The 24,936-nt window shown below is 34.7% G+C and overlaps 3 protein-coding genes across 7 annotated transcripts in view; 2 read left to right on the top strand and 1 right to left on the bottom strand.

The window, feature by feature from the left end:
- The window catches only part of bcl11aa (BCL11 transcription factor A a), an 85,960-nt gene extending 81,496 nt beyond the window's left edge, over nt 1-4,464 (bottom strand). Inside the window, exon 1 of the mRNA XM_073919969.1 lies at nt 4,168-4,464. The gene's annotated coding sequence lies outside the window, so the exon portion shown is untranslated. The remainder of the gene's footprint in view (nt 1-4,167) is intronic.
- pdlim1 (PDZ and LIM domain 1 (elfin)) overlaps nt 1-24,936 on the top strand; it is a 534,563-nt gene that overhangs the window by 450,634 nt on the left and 58,993 nt on the right. The window lies entirely within an intron of this gene.
- Nucleotides 4,600-22,283, top strand: papolg (poly(A) polymerase gamma). Of its 5 annotated transcripts, none has more exons than XM_068224948.2 (23): nt 4,600-4,676; nt 7,118-7,285; nt 9,494-9,560; nt 9,641-9,722; nt 9,817-9,926; nt 10,015-10,068; nt 10,159-10,270; nt 13,400-13,489; nt 13,732-13,870; nt 14,024-14,096; nt 14,190-14,310; nt 14,390-14,474; nt 15,772-15,825; nt 15,949-16,068; nt 16,656-16,765; nt 16,837-16,958; nt 17,059-17,222; nt 19,174-19,283; nt 19,411-19,604; nt 20,015-20,095; nt 20,255-20,314; nt 20,960-21,060; nt 21,158-22,283. In XM_068224948.2, exons 1-22 carry the CDS (start codon nt 4,660-4,662, stop codon nt 21,056-21,058), a joined length of 2,232 nt encoding a protein of 743 aa, XP_068081049.1. In that variant the 5' UTR covers nt 4,600-4,659; the 3' UTR covers nt 21,059-21,060; nt 21,158-22,283.

Raw genomic sequence — 24,936 nt, 5'->3', positions numbered from 1 at the left:
GAAGCATACATGAAGGTGTTACAATAATTTACAATAGAAAAAAATATGGAAATGTTGTTTGTGTTGTTTTTAATAAAGCAATCAAAACTGTTCATAATATAATATTGTCTTGCTTTTACGTATAATTGTACATCTTTGTTTTTTTTTCTATCAATGTCCTTGTTCATAAAGGCTTTTCATTTTTTAAAGGTTAAGTATACCTACTTCATAAAGGTTTTTCACTTTATATGCTTCGAATATTTTCTTAATACTGCTACGCCATTTAAAATTAATACACACTCTTAAAAATAAAAGGATGTTTATTGGCCTCAGTGGAACCATTCCATATAGCACAACGTGTTCTTTGGATTCTTAACAAGCTCTTCGCAGGAAGAAACAAGTTCTGTTAAGAACTATTCGTCGAAATATTCGTGGGGGAACAAAAAATGGTTCTTACATGTGAAAATTCACTAAATTGTTCTTGAAAATAAGGACGATCACTTAAACTTAAAAACAGTTTTAAATATTTCAGACCTTAAAGAAATGTTTGTTTATGCGGACTGTTTCTTAAACCGGTAAGGTAACACGACAAAATAATTTTTTCGACTCCAATATAGGAGAAGGAAATCGATGTAGATCTAAACTGACCAACATTGGAAGAGCGTCTAAAAACGTCAAAATCATCCACGATTTGAGATCGTCAGTGATGATAAACAGCAAGCTAGTTGGTTAACGTGGAGCTGTGCGGTTTAAATAGATCACTTCATTCGATGTTTATAGACTATAAAGTTTTAAGATTTTTAAGATATCCTTTTTGATGTCGATGGTATCTTGAAGATTTCATACACTGAGGCTTTCAGTCATTAGAAATGTTACTATGAATTAAACTACAAGATTGTTTCAGGTGTTTTTATTTATGTATTTAAATGCGCGCGCACATAGTCTCATGTATTATATTGCAGTTCAATTAATTAATACACACAGAGACACAATCATCAATTGTTATAGGCAAGATAATGTTACAAATTTAAATTTACTAAAGTTACTGAGTTCTAATAACTTGTACATTACTATTACTAAATGAATAGTTCACCAAACAAAGACAATTCTGTCATTATTTAGGCTACTCTTCACTTGTTCCGAACCTGTTTGAATTTCTTTGTTGAACGAACCCAAAGGGTGATAGCTAAAGATTGTTGGAAATAAAAGCAGCCATTAACTTTTTATTTTTATTGGATGTCAATGGCTGCTTTTTCTCGCATTCCTTCATCTTTGTTAGATTCATAAAAGAAAGATTCAAATTTAGAACTAATTGAATGTCGAGTAAATTATGATGAAATTTCTTTTTTTTTTTAATTATCCATTTAATGCACTCTATGCGATGTTAATAGGCAATTGATTCCAACGTTTAGGTCAATACGAATGCAGATGCAATACATTCTAACATACTTTTTTATTACACCACACACCTCACGCAACAATTCTTGTGCTGGTTTTATCCGAGGAGCTGGTGGATCTTGACGTCATCAGGACACTACTGGCTTTTATCCACTAGATGGTGCTGTGAATAAGCAATTACGCACGGAACACACGTTCTTGCCAAGGCCTGGTTTGTGTCTAATCGATTCAATCACAACATATGCCACAGCTCTTTTCTAACTAGAACCACTACGCTTCGTCAAATGGAGCGGATGCAGCCTATTATATTCTTTAATCATTAGCCTAAGGCCTATTATTAGCTAAATAATCGTATTACCTAGTAGAGGTTTTTGAACAGGGAGTGCAACAGGGTCAGGTGGATTATTATTATTATTTTCAATAAAAAATTATTAAAATGCATAAATGTAAAATTAAAAACTTTATACAATAAAAATAAGAATATTCTGATAAATAAAAATAGAAATATAGAAATAGAAATAGAAACTTTTTAAAAACTAAAATATGGCTAAAAAATAAATATGGATTAAAGTCAACAATAATAAAATAAATAAACTTGTAAAGTTGTAAAAGTAACATTTTAAATTCAAAATCAAATAAACAACATTTATTAACTACACTATACTTTATTTTAAAAAAAGCATATAGTAAACATTAAACTAAACTAGCAAACTAATAATAACAGTTGATTAATTTTAATTAATAATTACAAATTAATATTTTATAATAAACATTATTTAATCGAATTAAGCTACCATTATTAATGACAGCTCTGTGTTTATTAATGTTAATTAATAAATACTCTAACAAGTGTATTCATTCATTCATTTTCTTGTTGGCTCAGTCCTTTTATTAATCCAGGGTCGCCACAGTGGAATGAACTGCCAACTTATCCAGCACATTTTTTCGTTTTGCCCTTCCAGCCGCAATCAGCCCATCTTATCTCTGGGAAACATCTACACACACGCACACGCACACACACACCCCGGACAATTTAGCCTGCCCAATTCACCTGTGCAGCATGTCTTTGGACTGTGGGGGAAACCAGAGCACCTAGAGGAAACCCACACGAACGCAGGGAGAACATGCAAACTCCACACAGAAACGCCAACTGAGCCGAGGTTGGAACCAGCGACCCAGCGACCTTTTTGCTGTGAGGCGACAGCACTACCTATTGCGCCACTGGGTCACCCACAAGTGTATTACTCATCTTAATTTTAATTATTACATTAATTAATACTAAAACTTTAGCATTAAAAGTGTAGTGTTGATCTTAATGTGTTATCAAAATGAGTATATTTTATGAACAATAAAACAAATAGTAATACTTTATTTTGATGGTCCATTTGGGTATTAGTACATTTAAATGACTATAAGAAACTTTGCCAGTACATGTCAACTTTCACCAACCCTAACCCCAACAGTCTACTTATAATCTAATGAGAATTAGTTGGCATGTAAATGCAATGTCACTAAATTCAACAAACGGACCATCAAAATAAAGTGTGACATTTGCAATTTTTAACCATACGTATGATCATATATAATATTTTATAATATTGTTTTTATTTCACAGTATAAAATGGATTGTCCAACAACAAATATTAATTTGTCTCATAAACTTTTGTCTTTAATATTTATATATTATATGTAATATATATTATATAACTTTACACATGAAACCTGTGTAATTTTACATTAAATGTTTATTCATTTATTAATTTTCCTTCAGCCTATTCCCTTTATTCATCAGGGGTCGCCACAGCGGAATGAACTGCCAACTTATCCAGCATATGCTTTACACAGCAGATGCCCTTTCAGCTGCAACCTAGAACTGGGAAACATCCATACACACTCATTCACACACATATACTACAGCCAATTTAGTTTATTCAATTCACCTGTACTGCATGTCTTTGAACTGTGGGGGAAACCTGAGTACCAGGAGGAAACCCACAGGAACAAGGGAGAACATGCAAACTCCACAAACAAATGCCAACTGACCCAGCTGGGACTCGAACCAGCGACCTTCTTGCTGTGAGGTGACAGTGCTAACCACTGAGATACAGTGCTGCCTGCTGAATTATTTATACTGATTCACAAAATTATAGGCCTATTATTTATAATTCATTATACATTTGTACAAAGAAGATTCATCATGACATGGCTTACCATGACTGTTTTTAGTTTTATTGTTTTTTCATGGTATAAGTGGTATAGTATAGGCCTATTTGCAAATCCCAATTTCTATTGTAATTTCTATTGTACACCTAATCAGTTTTTTAATAGAATTAGTAAAAGTGTAGAAGTAAAAACTAAATCATCCAAGAAGGCCTTATTTAAACCTCAGTAACCCACACAACACAATGTTAAGGTCAAAAGTGATGCCTGAGCACTTCAGATGGTAGTTTTTTCAGGCTAATTGGTCTAAAAGGAAATTCAAAGTCATTTACAAGCTGTTTAAAAGCTATCATTCCACTCTAGGCACACAAGAAGGCAGAAGGCCTTACTATAATCAAGAACATATCACAGAAATGCTAGGCTACATTACATGACACAAACAAATGCTTCCTAGGAAGAAGTCTTATGATAAAAGTAATAGGCCTTTTTGTTCAGCTGTGTTTAACTCTCATGATTATATGTTAATTTATACGCTTTCACGCACCATTACTAGCCAATTGAACTTCTAGAATTTGCTAACTTTATGTCGAAATCGGTTAAAATAGGACAAACATTTCAGTGTTTACTTACGGAACGCTGGTCACGTGACGAGCGAGGGGCATGTTGTCAGTCACAAAAATCGATTTGTATAAATAATTCATTATATTTAATACTGTCACTTTGTCGAACTGTACACTTCCAATCAATAATATATCACAATTTGATTTTATTTTTAAAAATAAGTCCACTCGAACACACGAGGATAAAACGTAAGTGTAACCTTGAATCCTCCTTTACTAGAGAGTGTAGTTTTCTTTGTTAAATAATATAAACAGTTGTTTGATTGTTATTTAGACTAAAGCTGGTCTGCGCGCAATCTAATCCAATAAAACCGTGATTGATATTTAAAAACATTTATATGGTGGCGTCAGTGCGCAAAGCACGTCGGGAAATGTCTGTCCGATGGGCGCCATATTGGAGCAGCAACTATTGTTATAAATTGAGACGGGGCTGCTGCTGGCTGAGTTTACATGTTTTTTGCGCGTTTGTTCTGAAAATATTTGGATATTTCTACGCAAGGTCATGAGAGAGATGTCAGCGTAAGTGTCTCATGCCTCATAATTATGTTATGTTGTGAAGCGAATTAGTTACTGAGGATATTTGCAAGGCTAGGCTAGTTTAGCCTGTTTATTGAGATAACGGTCAGAGAATGCAGGCTATCGCTGATAAGCGGCCTAAATGTGTGCTTTTAATCCAAATAAACAATCGCAGTAGTTACAGATGTATAGTACACGGTTGTTTGGTGATTTGAGTTGGAATTGAGTTTTTTTTGTCGAGTTAATCAAGTGGACTTGTCTTTGTTTACACGCACATATTGTGCAATGCTTGTAGATGCTAGCGCGGATCTTTCAGCTGTTGTTTACGCTTCAAAAACGCAACGCATTTGAATGTACAGGTGTGGTGTGGTGGGATAAATTGTGTGAATGCAATCTGGATTTTGATGTTCCCAAGCTCACCATGAACCCTTACAAACTCACATTTTTTAGGTTGTAATGCACGAGTACATTCAAATACAAATGCATGCACTTATATATTCTTTAAACGGGAAAGTACGATGTGAACATTGGCGTGATCATGTGTCATTCTTGTATCGTGTCTCATTCGTGGTCATATAATATTATAAATGCTCCTGGTAGAATGTACATGTATTTTAAAATGTGCGTCTGTAACCTACATGCTTTCCTTCAAACGCATCTCAATGCTTCAAAGCATTTACACACACAGTCATTTATAACTATACATTTTGTCAATAAACATTACAGAGCACATTTGATTTCCTTGTTTCATATAGTACCGTTTTTCACTACTGTCAAACGATTAGAACACCGTTCCTGTTCTACAGCAAAGCGCACTTGTTTATTTGCTCTCTAATTAGGCAGTATTGTCTTAACAGGGTTCATACGGGCATGGAAACCCTGGAAAAGTCCCTTAAAGGGACAGTTTACTCAAAGATTAAAATGAACTCCCTATTTACTCTCACTTCACTTGTTTCAATACTATAGCAGTTATTAAATGATATGCTTTTTGTGTTCATTACAAAAAACGAAAACTCATAAATGTTTAAAACAAGTAAAGGGTGTAATGAAAAGAGTAAAAGATTTTTGGGTGGACTTTTAAAATGCAAGCAGCTGAAACTTTTGCTCCATTATGTTTAACCTCTGTATTAAACTATAATTCCAACACTGCATATCCTGCAATGTGATAATTGGGGATGCACACATTGCGATATCGATGCTGAAACAATATATTGTGCAGCCCTAGCTTGAAAATAGGTTAGTTGTCCTTATTTTCTGTCCTGGTCATAAACGTGCTCACATTGTTATGCTCACTGTTTAAGCATTATTAAAATAAACTTTACATGGATATAAAAACAAATTTAAACAAAATGGATTGTTATGCGACTTGATATGCTGTAATACAATAGATTGTCATTGCTTTTCTTAATATTTACAATGTATATACATTACATGAAATATTACGTCATGAAAATGTACTTAAAATTTCTGAAAAAGTCATAGAAGTTTAGTCGTAAAAATGTGTGTGAACCCTGCTTAAGTTTTCTGTGAATAACTTGTCTTTTAAAACATGAGACTTGATCCAAATGTACTGTTGATTTTGGTTAAGTTTTCTAAGAATTTTTATTTATTTTTTATTTTTTGAAAGTGAAATAAAACTATTGAAATAGATTAAAAAATGTTATCTGTTTTTATATATGCATATATAATTAAAATGATATATTACTCTTAATCATAATAATTAATTCACAAATATCCTGTTATACTTGCAATTAACTAGAAATGAGCATGCAGTGGTGGGCCTGCTGAACACAAGATATTATGAAAAATACTAATTGTTGGGAACCATCAATGTCTTTTTTTTTTTTTTTTTTTTTTTTTTTACTGTGGGAGTCAGCATTTTTTAAAATCTTATTTTTTTTTCAATTCAGCTTTATTTGTATAGCGCTTTTACAATGTAGATTGTGTCAAAGGAGCTTCACATAAATGGTCATAGTAACTGGATCAGGGTAGTTCAGTTTTTAGTGTTTAAGTTCAGTTCAGTTTAGCTCAGTTCAGTGTGGTTTGAAGTAATATTTAATTTGTGTTCAAAAAAAGAAACCCAGTAACACATTTTTTATTTTTTTTTTTAATGGTCCATTTGAGTATTAGTAGACTGCCTGCCTAATATCTGCTGATACTGCTCCTTCAACAGACATTTAACCGACTATAAGAAACTTTGCAAGTACATGTCAACTTACATTAACCAAAACCCAACAGTCTACTTATAATCTAATGAGAATTAGTTGGAATGTAGATGCGGTGTAACTTAAATTTAACAAACGGACCATCAAAATACAGTGTGACAGGAAACTCGTAAAGGTTTAAAACCACATGAGTGAGACAAATGCTTAGGTCGTTTTCATTTTTCAGTACAGTATGCAACAGAAATGCTGTCATCATCATCATCATGTTTTGATTCACAGGACTGGTAACAGTACGCTTGGCGGGCAGCAGCCTCGGAAACATTATGGCATCACATCTTCAATCAGCCTGGCATTTCCCAGAGAGATAGACCATATCTACACTCAGAAGCTCACTGAGGCTATGAAACCATTTGGAGTGTTTGAAGGTGAAGATGAGCTCAATCACAGGTGAGCTCTTTCAGTTATGTAACTGCTGGTTTAGTCACTGCTTTCCAGCGGTTAGAGACTGTGCTTTGTTCACTGCAGACTGACACATTTGTTGCTTTCTGTCAAGTATATTTGTTAATGAATGTCATAGCATTGAACTTAAAGCCTGGCTTTTAACCCTATATGTTCTGTCTGTGCTGCTCAAGCAGTAACGCCTCTGAAACCTTGGTAGACAGTGAGGTTTCTATGTTGTGCTTTGAGTTTTCATCATAATGCATGCAGTTCTACTGTAGAAGTAGCTCAAACTTGCGCTCCAAGGAAGAAAGAGCGGGAACTACTGAACGTTCAACAACTTTAAATGCAAGGTAAACCCAAAACAAAAGTTTCCGTCTAGGGCTTCTCCAGCAGACTCGACATTTGTTAAACACTCTCTACCTCTTGGACCTGCCTACACTTGTCACCACTACCAAGATCACCATTTACAGATCTTGAGCTGTGCATCATTGTAATGTAGTTCATTTTTGCGAGGTGCGTGTCTGGCATACACTCAATGCAGGAGTATAAATTGAACATGTAGAGTAATCTGTATATTCAACTTGTTCATTTTCCTGTCTTTGAGGGTTTGATAGTCATATTTGTGGCATTTTTGTCATTGAAAGTTGTGTGATACGACTACACAATCAACCGCAAATAGCACTGCTTGCCCTTCTCTAATATGTAAGTGGTAAAGCTAAACACACAGCACAAGGGCCATCTACTTTGTATAGTAACGATGTTGGTAGTATGTGTAAATGAATAATGCAGAGTCTTTCTCCATGTTACATGCACCCATTTATCCCTGTCTACTTGTCAACTGACAAGACATCAGCTGACAACTTTTAGAAACTTATGCTTGTGCTTTTTTTATTACCATGGCAATAGACACAGACATTTGACTGCTTTTTGAAGCGGCCTACAGTTTATTTTTCCTGTTTTATCTAGTCCTATAGAACCTATTAAAATAGCTTTTCTACTACATGAACAATGTTATGGAACAAAATCAATACCAAAAGTGTTGAAATAAAGCGTGTCGAATAGCAATAAATGAAAAAAATGCATGTAAAAGTGGTGAAAAAGCAATTTGTCGAATCTGCTTTCTACAATCTATTGCTTTTCCTGCAGCTCCCGGATGTATTGTTGAATTTTAACAGCTGAATTTATGGAAGCAAATTTTTGAACTGAAAATAAATGAATTGAAAATTGTCTTTTGAATATTATACTTTGTATTTTTAAATAGAACTGACTATTAGAACTGACTATTAACTGACTATTTAGAACTGAAATCTGGAAGTTGAATATAAAGTATCAAATTTAAAAATTTAAATAAACTGCTATGTTAAACTTTAGGACCTAAAATACAAACAAAGCGATACAAGTCAGTAAAATGTTGTTAATTCAATGTATACATATATTTTATATATATATTTTGCAATAAGCGCTACTCAACAAGCTATTTGTTATTGTTGAATACTTTTGGTATTGATTTTGTTCTATAAATCAGTGTTTCTCAACCACCATCCTGGAATATTCTGTTTTGCATGAACTATCTCTTCAAGTTTGACCCCTTCAGAGATTTTTGTAAATGCTTTTAAATGTTACATGCAGCATAAACACTGAACATGCAGGTGGAAGCAGGTGGTTAGTCACATGCTTGAACATATAAAACGTTTTTCTACAGACTTGTTTAGTCGCTGGCTCTGGAATTAATGAACAAGTGTGTGCAGGTAGTCGTTAGTGTTGCTAGTGTATGCATTGCTTGGATGTCACTGTGACCTCGCTGTGGCCAATTGATAATCATGACACAAGCACTGACCCTGAAAATCTTCCAGACATAATATTTTTGTAAATTTGTCCATCGGTGGTGCAATGAGAAAAATGTGAGTTCTTCACTAAAATCAGTTGTTCTTCAACTGTTATTTATACACAAAAACATAATTATATTCAGATATTCACGTTCTATACACCTATATCAGTTGTGCTGAAACCTTTATGTACAGCTTTTTGCATTGAGATAATAAAAAGAATCTCATCTTGTGTTTTTTTTTTTCCCACATAACTTTTTTTACTTATAAAATAACTTTTCCTTTGTTACAATTTTGTGTAGTTGGAAACTTGGTATCCTACAAATGAGCTTTTTGCATGTTCTGAGTGACTGTGAATACTAAGAGAAGCATGTGTGTGTTTTTGAAGGCTTGCGGTTCTTGGGAAGCTAAATTCGTTTGTGAAGGAGTGGATTTCTGAAATCAGTGAATCAAAGGTAGGTAAACCTGCAGGTTTCTTAGTTTGATCATCAGGTTGGATGAGATGCTTTTCTAAATCATTCCTTTTAATCTACAGAATCTTCCACCGTCAGCAGTAGCGAATGTTGGTGGCAAAATCTTTACGTTTGGGTCCTATAGGTTGGGAGTGCACACAAAAGGTACATTTGATAAGCTGCTGAATAAGATCTTGGGAGAGAGCCATTGCACAAAACGGTACATGAGCCATTGCTAATCAAAATATTGTTTCTTTAGGTGCTGATATAGATGCTTTGTGTGTTGCCCCACGTCATGTTGAAAGAACAGACTTTTTTTCATCCTTCTTTGAAAAACTAAAACGGCATGATGAGATTAAGGACCTACGCGTGAGTACTTTTAATGTGCTTCATAGTTTATTCCTCTGGCTTTTTTATAAGAAGTGAATTTTTAATATTGTGTGAAATTCTTTTTCAGGCTGTGGAAGATGCATTTGTACCAGTGATCAAGTTCAAGTTTGATGGCATCGAGGTAAATGATTCTTGGTAAAGACCTGTTTATGAAATCAAACCTGTTTTATAATTTGTTTTAATCCCAATGTCCTCTGCACTCTCCAATCAGATTGATCTGCTGTTTGCCAGACTTGCTCTACAGTCCATTCCTGATAACCTGGACCTGAGAGGAGACTCTCTCCTCAGAAACTTGGACATCAGATGTATTCGCAGTCTAAATGGTAATGAAGGATTTTAATAATTTTTTTTATGATTTGGTGTGTAGTAGGGCTGCACAATATATAGTTTCAGCATCGATATTGCAATGTGCACGTCAGCAATAGTCACATTGCAAAGATATGCAATGTTGAGTCTGAATTAGAGCTGCACGATTCTGACCAAAATGAGAATCGCGATTTTTTTTTTTTTTTTTTTTTTTTTTTTTTTTTTTTTTTTTTGCTTAAAATAAAGATCACAATTTTCTCATAATTCTGTAGATATGAAATAAAGCTTGTAAAGCTCTATCATTTAGAAGAGCATGCCTGCCCTCTCTGTGGTAACGGCTCACGGTCAGCAGCTCACGCCATGTGTGATTTCGCGTCCCCGAATACATCATTACATGAAGACAGAAATGACATTTTTGGGCGAATTATACCTAATTAATACATTATGTGACACTTTCAACACCATTTGGAGGTGTCCATGTCGCTGAACAACGTATGTGAAACAATGTGAAGACTTTGCTCCTGAACTTGAAAATATAATTGACAGAATCATAAAGATGCTGAATTAAGGCCCCGTTTACACTAGTGCGTTTTAGTTTTAGCATTTATCTTGTTGTCTATATCTAACAACATATTCCCTAACTTTGGTCATTGGAATCTATTACTTGTTCTCAGGTAACGTGTTTTGTCTAAGCGCAAAGATAAGTTAATGATTAATGTAACCAGGTAGCCTACATTCTGTATATTGACTGATTGCCTGTCTTTATTTCCTATAATGTATAAACTTATTGTATGTTATACTTTTATAATGGCCATTATCGATTATTAAAACTGATATTCAGCAAAAGAGAGGGTATGTTTCGTATTTTCACTGAAATTGAAAGGAGGCAGTTGTTAGGCTCCATTTTGTTATAAATATCCACACAGTGAAGATGACGCTCGTATATGCAGCCCAACGCTTCAACATTTCTGCTGTCTGTTAAGTTGCTAATATTAAAATGAAAATAGGCAGTTCCTTAAAGGATGTTTACATTTTTATCGTTGAGAAAGTGAAACAACGTAGCCAGGATGATGTGAATGAAGTTATTAAGTACACTGTTTCCTTTGAAGATTTACCCGTGTCCTCGGTAGTCTGTTTTCCATATCAAACTGAGGAGGGGGAGACTGCAGCCTTGATCAAACTTGCAAAGTCTGAACTTACAAGGAGAGGATGTAGGACTGAACTGTGTGTAACGTTAGGCTACTTAATATCGAGGAAAAGCCCCAATCAGAGAGGCGAATGTCGGCAGCCCCGCCTCCGTTTTCAGTTGTCTCTGTTTTCCCCCATCCAGACTGGGACGGAGCAGCAGCGTTTTAGAATGAAAACGGCCTCTTCAGCGTTTTTTAAAACGCTCCATTTTCAGCGCTCGAAAACTCTGGCGTAGTGTGGACGGTTGGCGTAAGCATAGCAAAACTTGTGCATTTTCAAACTAAAACGCATTAGTGTAAATGGGGCCTAAGATCGTCTAGGGCAGGGGTCACCAAAGTTGTTCCTGGAGGGCCGGTGTCCTGCAGATTTTATCTCCAACCCTAATCAAACACACGTGAACAAGCTAATTAAGGTCTTACTTGGTATACCTGAAACATCCAGGCAGGTGTATTGAGGCAAGTTGGAGCTGAACACAGCAGGGACACCGGCCCTCCAGGACCGAGATTGGTGACTCCTGGTCTAGAGGGTCAAATCGAGATCACAATCTTTTTTTCCGATTATTTGTGCAGCTCTAGTCTGAATACAATTCTGTAGCTCCTGGTCAACTATAATTTAATCACTATCTATATGGAATTTATATGATTTATGCCAATAAATGACTTAGAATTTTTGTCTTGTTCCTAATTTAAATATCTACATTTCAAAGTAAAAACGAGATTATTTCACTAAAATTTGCTTGTTTTAAGGGAAATTTCTTAATTTTGATTTTCTTCTGAAGGTAAAAAAACAATATATTTTACTTGCTCTAAGAATTATTTGATGTTTAGATTAGAAACAAAACAAGAAGAAAAACTTTTTTTTTTTGCATTGTGATTCTTCAATTGCCGTACCTGAATACTGTTAGACTCTGCAGAAAACCATCAAATGGTGCTGTTCAAAATATCTTGTGAAACCGTATTCATATCGCAATATTTATCACAGAAAAAAAAAAAAATGCAATATCAGTTTTCCAATATCGTGCAGCCCTAGTATTAAGCATTGTGAAGTTCTGCACGTCCCTTTAACAAGAACATTTTTTGTTTGTTTTCATATCACTTTTTGAAGACCAGTGTTTTATTCCTTGTTTAAAACATTTGTCATATCCACATTTCCTGTTCTGTGAGTGTCCTACATTGCTTTTTTTGTCATTTTTAGTTGAATGAGCATATTTGTGCATTTTTTATTTTTTGCTTATATGAATTTTTCTAACCATCTTAACTGTCATGTCAAATTATTAAATTGTGCTGTGTATACTAATAAATTATCAACAAAATAAATCTTTATAGATGGATAGATGCTGTATGCTCATTTTAGCTACTTCCATTTATTTTATTTTTTTATGAATATGAACCCTGTAGATGTTTAGGTTAAGGCTTTGATTTGCCACAAAGGCATTTACTCGCCAACATTAGAAATGCATAAACTTATAAATTGATTGTTTTAAGTCATTTTTACCATCTGAATTGTTGAAAATTGCAATAATTCTTTTAAAAATGTGAGTAAACCACCAGTAGGTGGCGGCAAATCACAATGAGTGAGTTTTTATTTACCTGAAGCTGGAGTTACTGAAACTGCTATGTGTTGAAATTGTGCATCTGTATTACTAAGATCTTTGGGACTTTTTAGGTTACCAAAATATACAATTGTGCATCTGCCAAACTGCATGATACTGAGTGGGGCTGGCCATATTACATTAAATACATTATCCCTCTCACTGTTTACATATTAAAATTAGAATCACTCTTGATGAAATTGACACTTCCCTAGTTTGTTTTAATCGAGTACTTGTTCAGTCTGTCAAGTAAAATTCTTTCACATCACCATTTTTTTTTAAATGTGCTTATCTCAATGTTTTTTATCACTTCAAACTTTTACATAGTCACATTTATTGTCTAATTTTTTTCTAAATTGTTTTGCAGGTTGTCGTGTTACAGATGAGATCCTATATTTGGTGCCTAATAAAGAGAATTTCAGATTAACATTAAGAGCGATTAAACTGTGGGCCAAACGTAAGTCTTTTATTTATTTACTTCCCTCCATTTTCTTGATAAAGTGGGAAATGGACACTGTGGTTCAAAAGTGTTTCACACACAGCTCAATGTGTCCTAACGTGTTAACCACACTTCTCATATCTGCTTTGAAATGGAGACTTTTGATATCTTTTGTTCTCGGTTTTAACTTGAATAAACATGTTAAGAATGCATTTCACTGATATTGTCTTTTTTTTCCCCCCTTCCTTTTTTTTTTTAAGGCCGTGGAATCTATTCCAACATGCTAGGCTTTCTCGGCGGAGTTTCCTGGGCTATGCTGGTGGCCAGAACATGTCAGCTTTACCCAAATGCTGTTGCCGCCACGCTTGTGCATAAGTTCTTTCTGGTCTTCTCTAAATGGTGAGGTCACATCACACCAGGTTCATATAGTGGAACTGAAACTTCACGTATCGTGTGCTGAAATTGTCTAGTCCCTATCATGTAGCAATGGAATGTCCTGTTTCCTTCCTAATTCTATTTGTATGCATTTGTCCTCTGATTTGACTTCTTCAGGGAATGGCCAAACCCTGTGCTTTTAAAACAACCCGAAGACAGCAATTTGAATCTGCCGGTCTGGGATCCACGGGTCAGCACTCATGTTCATTGTGATTAATATACTGTTCTTGGTTTTACATGCTTTCTGATTTGACTATACCATTGTTTGTTCTTCTGCTTTCAGGTGAATCCATCAGACCGGTATCACTTAATGCCAATCATCACTCCTGCATATCCACAACAGAACTCCACCTACAACGTGTCCACTTCCACACGCACTATCATGAATGAGGAGTTCAAGAATGGTGCGTAACTGAAGTCGAAGAAGGAACAATTTGTGTTTTTACTGATCATTACAATTGACAGATACATTTCTGGTTTTAGGTCTCACTGTTACAGATGAAATTCTTCAGGGTAAAGCCGACTGGTCCAAGTTGTTTGAACCTCCCAACTTTTTCCAACAGTATAGGTACGTGGATCTCTACAATGTCATATTCAAGATTTAATTTTAAGCAATCCACTTTTTCATAGTTATGATGGTTAGCCCTGGCTCATTCTAAACCCCAGGTAAAAAAACTCCCGAGTTCTCTATCTTTTCAGATATACTAAAACCTAACTGGAATTTCTCCATATACATAAACTGTTTCACATAGTGTTACATTGTTAAACCTTGAGGTAGCATCTTTATTTGTTGTGTCGTTGCGAGTGTTTGAACAAACACCGCCCACAACTTGTTTGCATTAAAGCCTCTGGAGATGTGCATTTCTCTTCTGAATTGCAGACTGTCCTATTAAGGATTTCTTTGTAGAATGAGAAGTCTCTTCACTCCAGTTTTCTGTCCAGGGTGTCCATGAGGTCATATTAAAAGATTATAAATCAATTTTGAAAAAATTAAGGCCCTAATAAGGTAATAAAGTCTTAAATGTTTTCAATAAATACAAAACACAGACATTTTGGGACTGAAATGGCATTGTCCCGAAATCTCTGTGTTTTGTAACTCCCAAGAATGTAAAATGAAGTTATATAAAGTAATTATTTAATGCAGAGATGCCCAAAGTATGGCCCGCGGGCCAAAGTTTGCCCATCGTAAGCTTTGATTTGGCCCACTATCTCATCTGACTGGAGAGTGTTGAGTGAATACCATTAACTCAGAGATCATCGTATCTAGTTTGACGTAAACTTTTATTTATATATAAATATATATATATATATATATATATATATATATATATATATATATATATATATATATATATATACATAAGTAAATATACCTATGTTTTGTTTTACTGCTGAGCTACAAAAAAAAAAGCAATCTGAAATTAAAATACTGTCACTCGATAAATAGAGGGCTATGCCGAACACATTACCGAACAAATCGAGGCAAAAAATAGTGCAATTTAGTGTAAAATGAATTTTTATTTTATTAATATTTTTTACTGTAAGTTAATTTATAAACTAAAAAAATACTGTTCTCCATCCTGTTCACCATTTGAGTTTTTTCCTATAAATGCTGAAACTTACAGCTTGAACAGTGTTTCTATACTACACTACACAAAACTTGTTCCATTTGCTAAGCATCTAACTGTAATACTTTGACATTGCGTTGTTTGACACCGCACTCAGCTGTTGACAACCAGCAAGTGGTGCTAATCTTGCTTCTAAACTGCAAGTGTGAAACATTACAATAAAAATGGTTCATGCAATGATAACCCAGGATTACGTGCATTGTTAAATCTTAATATTTGTTTGTTTGTTTGTTGCAGGCATTACATTGTCCTCACTGCCAGTGCATCCACTGAGGAAAACCATTTAGAGTGGTAAAGGCTCAATGCATTCTTAACCCTTACTATCAATTACCTCTATTAAATGTTGAACCTTTTGTGGCCGTTCTAGTTCTAGAGCAACAGAATGTTCATATAATGAATTTCTGGTCTCTACAGGATTGGATTGGTTGAATCAAAGATAAGAGTGTTGGTTGGAAACTTGGAGCGAAATGAATACATCACTCTTGCCCATGTCAATCCACAGTCTTTTCCTGGGTCAAAAGAGAATCGCAATGAGTAAGTTAAAGGGGGGGTATTATCATAGTTGTGAGTAATTTCATGTTACCTTAATGGCATGTTGTTGTATAGTGTTTTTCTTTTTTATTTGTTTTCTTTAAAATGTAGATCTTTTTTTTCACAATAAATTATGCAGATGTCCAAATCTGACATGAATCCTTAGTCATTTAACTTTAAATGAACTAATTATTCCTGAAAATAATGCAAATCCCTTCTGCAGATTTATAGCCATCATTCAGACTATTTAAATGTCATATTTCTGCCATTTTGTACTACATCTGTTGTAGTAACTCCTTTACAATAAGGTTGTGTTTAATGCATTTACTAACATTTATAAAGAATAAACAAATTTATTAAAGTATTGTTTATGTTCGTTAATAAAAATACAGTTTATTGTTAGTTCATGTTAACTCGCGTTGCTTTAATGTTAACAAGCATGAATGGGGATTTTAATAAGGCATTAGTAAATTTTGAGCCATGATTAATAAATGTTGTACATCAGGCTAACGATTTGGTGTGGTTTTTCTTTTTCATAAACCAATATGCTCATCAGCTTTTAAATGTAGAAATCGGTTTTTGTTTTGCAGGAATGATTTTGTTTCCATGTGGTTTATTGGAATCAGCTTTAAAAAACTGGACAATTCTGACTGTGTGAATATTGACTTGACCTACGACATTCAGTCTTTCACAGATACTGGTAAGCTGCTCCTGAATTTTATTAAATTACATTGCTACCTTTTAATATCCAAATATTGTGTTTTGCTGTAGTTTATAGACAGGCCAGCAACATCAACATGCTGAAGGATGGCATGACGATTGAGGCTACACATGTGAAGAAGAAACAGCTGCATCATTACCTGCCTCCTGAGCTGGTGCAGAGGAAAAAGAAGGTAAAATCAGTGTCTGAGTGTTTACAGTAAAAGTCAAAACATTTATAGTCTCTATAGATGTTATACATGTATTCCCTCTCTTTTTTTTTTTTTCTAACAGAGTTTGGGAGATATAAACCGGAGCTCAAATGGTGGCGGGTCAAAGCGCTGCTCTCTGGATAGCAGTCAGCTGGACAGCTCCAGGGACACAGACATTGGCACGCCATTCAGCTCTCCTACACCCATCAGCAAACCATGCCAGCCAGCCTCCACACCTGAAGACAAGTAAAGTTTAGCTATATTTTCATCCACATTTTGACATTCATAGAAATGTGGTTACAAAGTAATACCAAATTAATAAGTATGCAAATAAATAAAAGCCTAAGGCAAATTAGGCAGATGTACTATAGTATAAAACATGCATATAAACTATGTTGGAAACGTTTATATTAAAAAAAACTCCTTCTTGCGTGACAGAAAAACAAATGTTCCAGCAAGCATTTTTTTGTTTTTAAAAAAGTTTAGATATCTAATAGACATTTAAACATGGTCGTCTTGGCTAAAACAAGGCTAATTTGGGCTGTCACTGAAAATCTAATAGACGTCTAAGAATAGGCCAAAACTAAACTAGTCATCAAATAAACAGACTTTTTATACGTGTAGTCATACATTTCTGTCTATTTAATAACTAGTTTAGTTGTGGGCTATTCTTATATGTCTATTCAATTTTCACTGAAAGCCCAGGTTTAGCCTTGTTTTAGCCAAGCTGTCTACATTTAGACGTCTATTAAACACAAAAAGGTTTGCTCAGGCTAAAGTGATTGAATAACTGATCTAACCAGTAAACTAACCTCTGCATATACAGCATGGAAAGAATCTTTTCTCTAATGTTGCTATCCGCAAGGCACACAAAACATTTCTGGACCAAAGGATTCAGAGGAAGTGTTCACACTTAAAAAGTTTGATTTGTACGGATGCTGTTGCAGTTGCTCTGTTAATCTTGTTATTTAAGGAAGTGCAAGTGCTGCCATCCAAACTACGATTTTTCTTTAACAAGCAGAATGGGATCACTGAAATGTTGGGTCAGTGTCCACTTCTGAAAAGAACTTTTTAGTGTATGTTAGTCTGCCTCAGTTTGGAAGTTTGGAAGTCAACTTGCAGCTGATTTTTATTTGTGCACAAGTGAATTTCTGGTGCCATTTTTACACATTTAAATTTTAAACTTTAAGTTTTTTAGCTAATTTAACAAAAAACTGCACCTTTTGCTCATACAACAAGTATATTAGCCCAGCAAGCTGCATCATTTTAGATGCTCAGTAAGTTCTGGTGCAAAATGTACATCATAAAAATATGTTTGTTTCGTCTGTTAAAAATAGTAATGTAGGGGCTTGATTGACCTGGGCTGAATGTACTACTACTACTAATAATTATTATTATTATTATTTTATTTTATTTTTTTTTATTTTATTTTTTTTTTTTTTTGCGTAGATCAAACACTCCAACAGAACCAAACTACAAGTGTGAACACATTCTAGGAGATTTCTAAAAGACTGCATCATTTTAAGTGACCAGCCTCAAACCTTTCCAAGAGGTTGAAATTGCATTTAGACTAAAATTAAATTTTAATTTATTCTGTTCTTTAGGGGTTGGCTCTGAAAAAAAGACGTTAATATTAAGCTGTTTTTGTGGACTAATATGAAGTTGCAAGTTTCATGCAGAATGTCACAGTTGTTTTTTAAGGTCAAGCTCATTTTTTGACCTAATTTTCATATTCATAAAATGCCCAAATCCATGTTTAAATGCAGTTACCTACATTATTTTTAATTTAATAATAAACAAATACATTTTTATTTTAATAATAATTAAATATATATATTTTTTTTTTGTATTTAAATGAATCATTTGCTACAGTGCCCTTATGTTTTTGCTTGTTTTTACATTTTGTTGTATTTATTTTAAAAATAAATTATATACCTGTAATTTATGTAATTACATTTAATTATTACACTGCTATCCTTCCTTTATGCCTTAACCCACCCTTTAATCTATCACCAAACCTGTCTTTAGCCTGTTCCGTTTCTCACCTAAATGGCACCATAGGTTTTGTTCAATACAAATTGAAAATTGGACCAAGATTTTTTACTATAAGGTTTTTTAAAACATTTTCTTTTTATACATCGTCAATCTTCACTGCTTCTGTATAAACTTTTTTTTTTCTCTTTTCTTTTGGCAGTAGTAGTAGCCCACCCCAGCATCCAGTTCTTGTGTTCATGGACAGCCCACCAGCATCAGAACTGTCTCAACCAAAACCAGAACAAGGAATGTCCATTCCAGTCATCGGCTCCAGTAAGTGCAATCATATCTTGTATTGTGGACTGACTTGTTCCTGTTTTTCCTGTTGGGGAAACACATTTTGATGTTAATTATTTTAATTTTGGTAAACTGCGTTCACTCCAATACTGTCACCTTTCAGAGCCCATCACCACTCCAGTTGCCAAGCCCCCAACACCTCCAGCTGGCAACACTATTCCTACAGTGGTGGGTCGCAGTGTAATACCACGACTTGCCGCTTCCTCCCCTGAACTGGCCAACAGTGTAAATGGAGCGCCAAAGAGACCTCACTCTCCATCTCTGGAGGACCCACCTAAGAGGCACAAAGACACAGAGGTACTCAGAGATGATAAAGGCAAATCAGATTGTTCACAGACTTTAAACTTTTGAAAAGTGTATATATGTTTACTTTTTCATTTCTAATCGAACAATAATTCATTAACATGTATAAATTTGATTTATTATAGACATTACAAGAAAATGACCTTTTCTTTCGCGAAGTATAAAACGTGTTCCTTGGCTGGGGTCATTTAGAGCTTTTTGAAGCACCATAGAAATCTGCTATTTTGAAGTGAAATACTGCATCTTTTGCTCAAACTTAATTTTTTTCATGACTAAAGACAGAATGTAAATCATCAGAGCATTGTCATTATTCTGGCATTGATCAAACACTTTCAGACTTGAGAATGATTTCACTTCGAGTCTTCCTTGGTATGTGGTTTGACTTATTTTTATTTTTGCTTCAGGTGTTCTCTGATGACTCTGCGTTTAAAGAGCCGTATCCTCCCTCTAGCAATGGCTTGGATGGTGACGAGGGACAAACAGTGGTGAGGGTTTCCCCATGTTTATTGCTCAGGCTTCAGGTGTTAACCACAATTATTTATTGACTATTTTATTGAAAGGGAAACTTTTCTAGCGTTAATAAAATATGAACTCATGCAAGGTGTGCGCAAAGAATTTTTTTGTTGTTGCTGTTTTTGACACAGGAGACTCTCGCAGAAACCAAAGCTATGCCAATACCAACAATTGATACATCAAGATCACAGGTAACTGACATGCAAAAGGTTCAGTTTAAATAGTTTGTTCGTCCAAAAATGAAATGATTAAGTACTCCCACCTCGTGTTGTTCCAAACCTCTGAGACCTTTATTTGTCTACAGAACACAAGACATTTTATGTTAAATCAGGGTTTTCTGACCCTCCTTAGGTTGCAGCTATTCTGAGATTTTTATTTTTATTTTTTTTTTAAGTCCAGAAAAGGAACCACAAACTCTGTCAAAACATTTCACGTGACTTCAGTAGTTCAACTAATCGTAAAAAGCTTTAACACTTTTGTGGCAAAAAACTTGTTCACCCATGTCTTTCACACTTATTACAGGCAATACACCAGTTGTGTTATACTGCTGTCTAAAATGGCAATACATCATGCTGTCTGTAGTAAACGCACATCTTAACAACCTGATGAAAACAAGATTTTGGTTCAATGCAATGTGGCTTAGATGAACCCATTTTTACAGAATTGTTTGACACAGTGTTTTTGGCTTTTTTTTTTTTTTTTTTTTTTGTATGATCTCAATTCTGAAGATGAACAGAGGTTTTTTGTGGCTGAAACAACAAGAGAATGAGCATTTTTGGATTAACTAACGCTTTAAAGTCGATTTGGATTCTGAATGTTTTTGTTGTAATTTGTAGAGACTCCCCAGCAAAGAGCTTCCCGATGCATCTTCTCCAATCCCCACAAGCAACCTTCGCGTGATTAAAAACTCAATCAGACTCACTCTTAACCGATAACAGTGAGTTTATCCACAGGTAACTCGAGTTGTTACTGTTGCTTCCATTCTTTGGTTTGCCCTTTAATCTGTTTTCCCTCTTGAACATCTGCCCATACAGGTTGTCCTTTAAAGAGTGGAACCCCTCTTGTAACAGCAGTGCTGCTTTTAAACTGCTACTGATATTTGGCCGGTCTTCCTGCTTGTTACAGATTTATTGTAAAGTATGGACTTTTTTTTTTTTTTCTTCAGTTGTTTTTTTTTTATGCTTTACTATCATAATGCTTGCTTCAACATCTCTGAGCTTTTGAAACCGCTTGTACAGTAGTTGTAGTTTGTATATATATATATCTTTAAAAACCATTGTTAGTCTTTCTATGCCTCAGTGTAGTTTTTATTAACAAAAAAAGAGAAAAAAAATTGTCCTGTTTGTCACTGTATATGAGATTCGTCGTCGTTTGTCTTAAGGTTTTCCTTGCAGTCTTTTTCTAATCGCTGTGTTGGTTCTGGTACAGTTTCTGGGAGGACCTTTTGTGTGGGGTGTGAATGCGTGTGTGAGTGTGTAGATGGACCAGCGTTAGTAACACAAAACCATGACTCATTACCTGGCATAAACTCTGCTGCCACTTCATAGTTTTGTTACCCGCTCTGTACAAAAGAGCAAAGTTAGATCTGAGGTTTGGGTTTGTTGGGCCAATATTTTCAAGGCAGGTTTGGTTTTACAGTGAGGTTGCAGGTTATTTGCGGGTCAGTGTTGGTTTTTGCGTGTGCATGTGCATGATTGTAATTCCCTTCATCTAGGGCATCACCCCTGCGCCTCCCATGGAGGTCTGAATGGCAGAGTCTCCCAAACTTCAAGAACAGAGACTAAATGAGATTTCTGCCCTCTTTCCATCATCCCCCCCCACCCTTATTTGTTTTGCCCCCCCTTTCATTTCCAAAAGTTACTGTCCTGCCCTGTTGGGGTGTACAGATAAAAGACTTCTTATTCATTTTGGGGTTTCTTAACATTTTATTTATTTGTACCATTATCATTTTTTTATATCACAGGTATTGCAGTTGAACATCTAGAAATTAATTTCATTGCTCAGTTCCAATCTACCTGTTACCTTTAGGACAATTTGCAAAAAAATATATCTACTTGTCATTCTTTTGTAGGGCAAAAGTTGTATTTGAAAGGGTATTTTTGTATGTAATGTAAACTGCCTTCTTTACATTAAGAACATAAAAATTCACAAAACCCCAAACAGGCTTCTGTCTTTATTCTTTGCATGTATAGATTCTCTAAATAACGGTGTTTGCATAACAAATGAGAGATTTCGAATACACTGTAAAATGTAATATGTTGACCTTGCTTTACAAAATGAAGGAAACCGCTGTATTAATTTTAAGTGAGCATAACTTAAAACTGCTTGCATTTACAACGCCTTAATAAAGGAAACCAGTACTGTTGACGCAAAATAATTGGTTAACTTCTTATTAGTGTTCAAATTACTAGGAAAATATCAGGAAACTGACTGCCTTAATTATCAAGTAAGCTGAACCTAAAACATTTAGGTAAAGACAAAAACCAACACCTTACTTACATTTATATCGAAATTGATCTTTAGTCGCACTATGTCGGTCTTTCGTAACATCTCATTTTTGCGAGGTGGGTCATTAGCCCAACTCTCAACCTGGAGGACCAGGACATACACACATTCACTACGCACAGTTTAGCTTTCCCAATTCATCTATAGCGCATGTCTGACTGTGGGGGAAACCAGAGCACCTGGAGGAAACCCACACCAACGTAGGGAGAACATGCAAACTCCACACGGAAATGCCAACTGGCCCAGCTGGGGCTCAAATCAGTGACCTTCTTGCTTGGACAACAGCGCTACCCTAAAAACCAATACACTTCCAAAACATTTTATTGTATTATTTAGCATCCGTGTACTGGGATTAATGTAATAAATAATATTTATATAATTTTATTTATTATTATATAAATATTATTTTATCTTTATAATATAAATACTTTTATAATATCATTTATTATAAAAATATTTAAATAATATTAATAATAACAGTCATTTTTTTTAACAAGGAGTTGAAAAAGCTCTCGAATTTGTTATGCTTGTGTCTAATTATGCTTAAGTTTTAATTCTTCCACCTGTTTCCACTGTTCCCTAATCACCAATCTTTATCATTGACATGCATTTGACACATGACCACTCAAAAGTGTTAAATACATATTACTGTAAGTCAAGATTACTTGAATCTCTAGTTTAACAACTTCATCTGCTTAAAGTTGGGATTACTTATTTAAATATTGTAATATGAATAAACTTGTAACAAGTTAACTGCACTTAAATTATTAGTGAGAACAGCTACAGTGAACAAAATAGCTTCTACACCTGTTCCGAGTGCTGTTTAGTAACTGATCACAGGTAATGTGGATTGAATTTAGGGTATTTGATATCAAGTTTTTTGTAAGTGCAATTCACTTCTGTCTTTATTTCTTTTCAATTTTACTTTAAAGCTGTCTTTAATTTATCACTGTCTAAAATGAGCATGAGGAGGAATTTGCTACTGCATTGGACTAAAAAATAAAAAAAAAGTAAAACAAGTACTGAACACAAATTGCATCATGTAATTTGTAATCATTGGTCTACCCAGCTCTGTTATTTACCTGTCTGGTTGCAAAAAAATCTGTCACTGCACTAGATGACGTCACCCCTTATAGGCGATCCCAGTGACGTATGTGTTACCAATGAAGTTTTAAATACTCGAGTAGCATTGATCACTGTCCTTTTATAGCATCTTAAATGCTCAGATACAATTAAGTAAACGTCTAAATGTCATTTATAATTAATTCGACAAACACCACGCGTAATTTATTAAAAAAAAAAAAGTTATTCTGTGTTGTTTGAAATAAACTTCCTTGTTCGTGGGAGATTCCCACTTCGTGCGGGGGATTACCCTCTGTAGACCTGAACTTTAGTAAAAACAATCGGCGTCGATTTAAAAAAAAAAAAAAAAGTATAAACAGCTGGTAAATGATGATAATTATAATAACGATGTCCACTGTTAAGCGAATTAATGCTGCATTTTTTTCGGTCAAAAGTTGATTTAGATTTTTGTAAAGGCATAGTTTTCTCAAAATATAAAAAAAAATCTCTACTAGATAGTTGTAATGTTGTAAAAACGTTTTTTCTAAATGAGATATGTGACTGAGTGCAGTCATTTTTCCAGCGTGTTGAGAATGAATGGTGATTAGGGCTGTCAAAGTCTCACTTCGTGCAACACTGAATGGATGAATGTTACGCTAGATTGGAGCAACAAAACAAGACGGGGTTTATATCAAGCGTCGCTTTAAGTCCTTGTTATAAGAGGATAATTCTACTCCTAAATCAATATGCAGAAGAACGCAACGCGCAGATAAAACCAACGAGAGTCTGACTTGTTTGTGACTATGAGGTAAAACTTGTTGCATGAAATGAAAATGCCCTTGGTATTTCAAAATGTTTTTTCTTTCCATTTCAGCGAAGAAAAATAAACATTAATTATTACAAGTGCCTGCTTTGACATTCTGTTATTACTTTGACACATTTCCTTTATGCTTGATTTGAATTTGACGTCGTACTACTCCCTTACATTGTTTGATTGGCTGCTCGTCAGGGAAGTGTGGCAAGCCGTGTTCACATTAAATTGATAGGTCACCAAAAATGATATATTGCTATTTTTTTCACCGCCAGGGGCTCCAAGGTGTAAATGGGTTTGCTTCACTCTGTTAAACACAAAAGAAGATATTTTGAAGAAAGCTGAATACCGTAGAGGAGGGGGTCCGGGGGTTGACAAAGTATTTTTTGTGGGGGGGTGACGCTAACTAAGTAGTGATAACTTTGTGAGCAGGCT

The sequence above is a fragment of the Danio rerio genome, chromosome 13 (genome assembly GCF_049306965.1).
Source record: "Danio rerio strain Tuebingen ecotype United States chromosome 13, GRCz12tu, whole genome shotgun sequence".
NCBI classification, from domain to species: Eukaryota; Metazoa; Chordata; class Actinopteri; order Cypriniformes; family Danionidae; genus Danio; species Danio rerio.
Note: the sequence above shows the minus strand (reverse complement) of the source record. Positions and strands in the feature narration are given on the sequence as shown.

Excerpts from the sequence above, each read along its gene's own strand:
- papolg (XM_005156791.6), top strand. Across the intron at positions 7,286-9,493 it reads GAAGATGAGCTCAATCACAG|GCTTGCGGTTCTTGGGAAGC; the intron begins GTGAGCTCTTTC and ends GTGTTTTTGAAG. Across the intron at positions 20,315-20,959 it reads TTGATACATCAAGATCACAG|AGACTCCCCAGCAAAGAGCT; the intron begins GTAACTGACATG and ends TGTAATTTGTAG.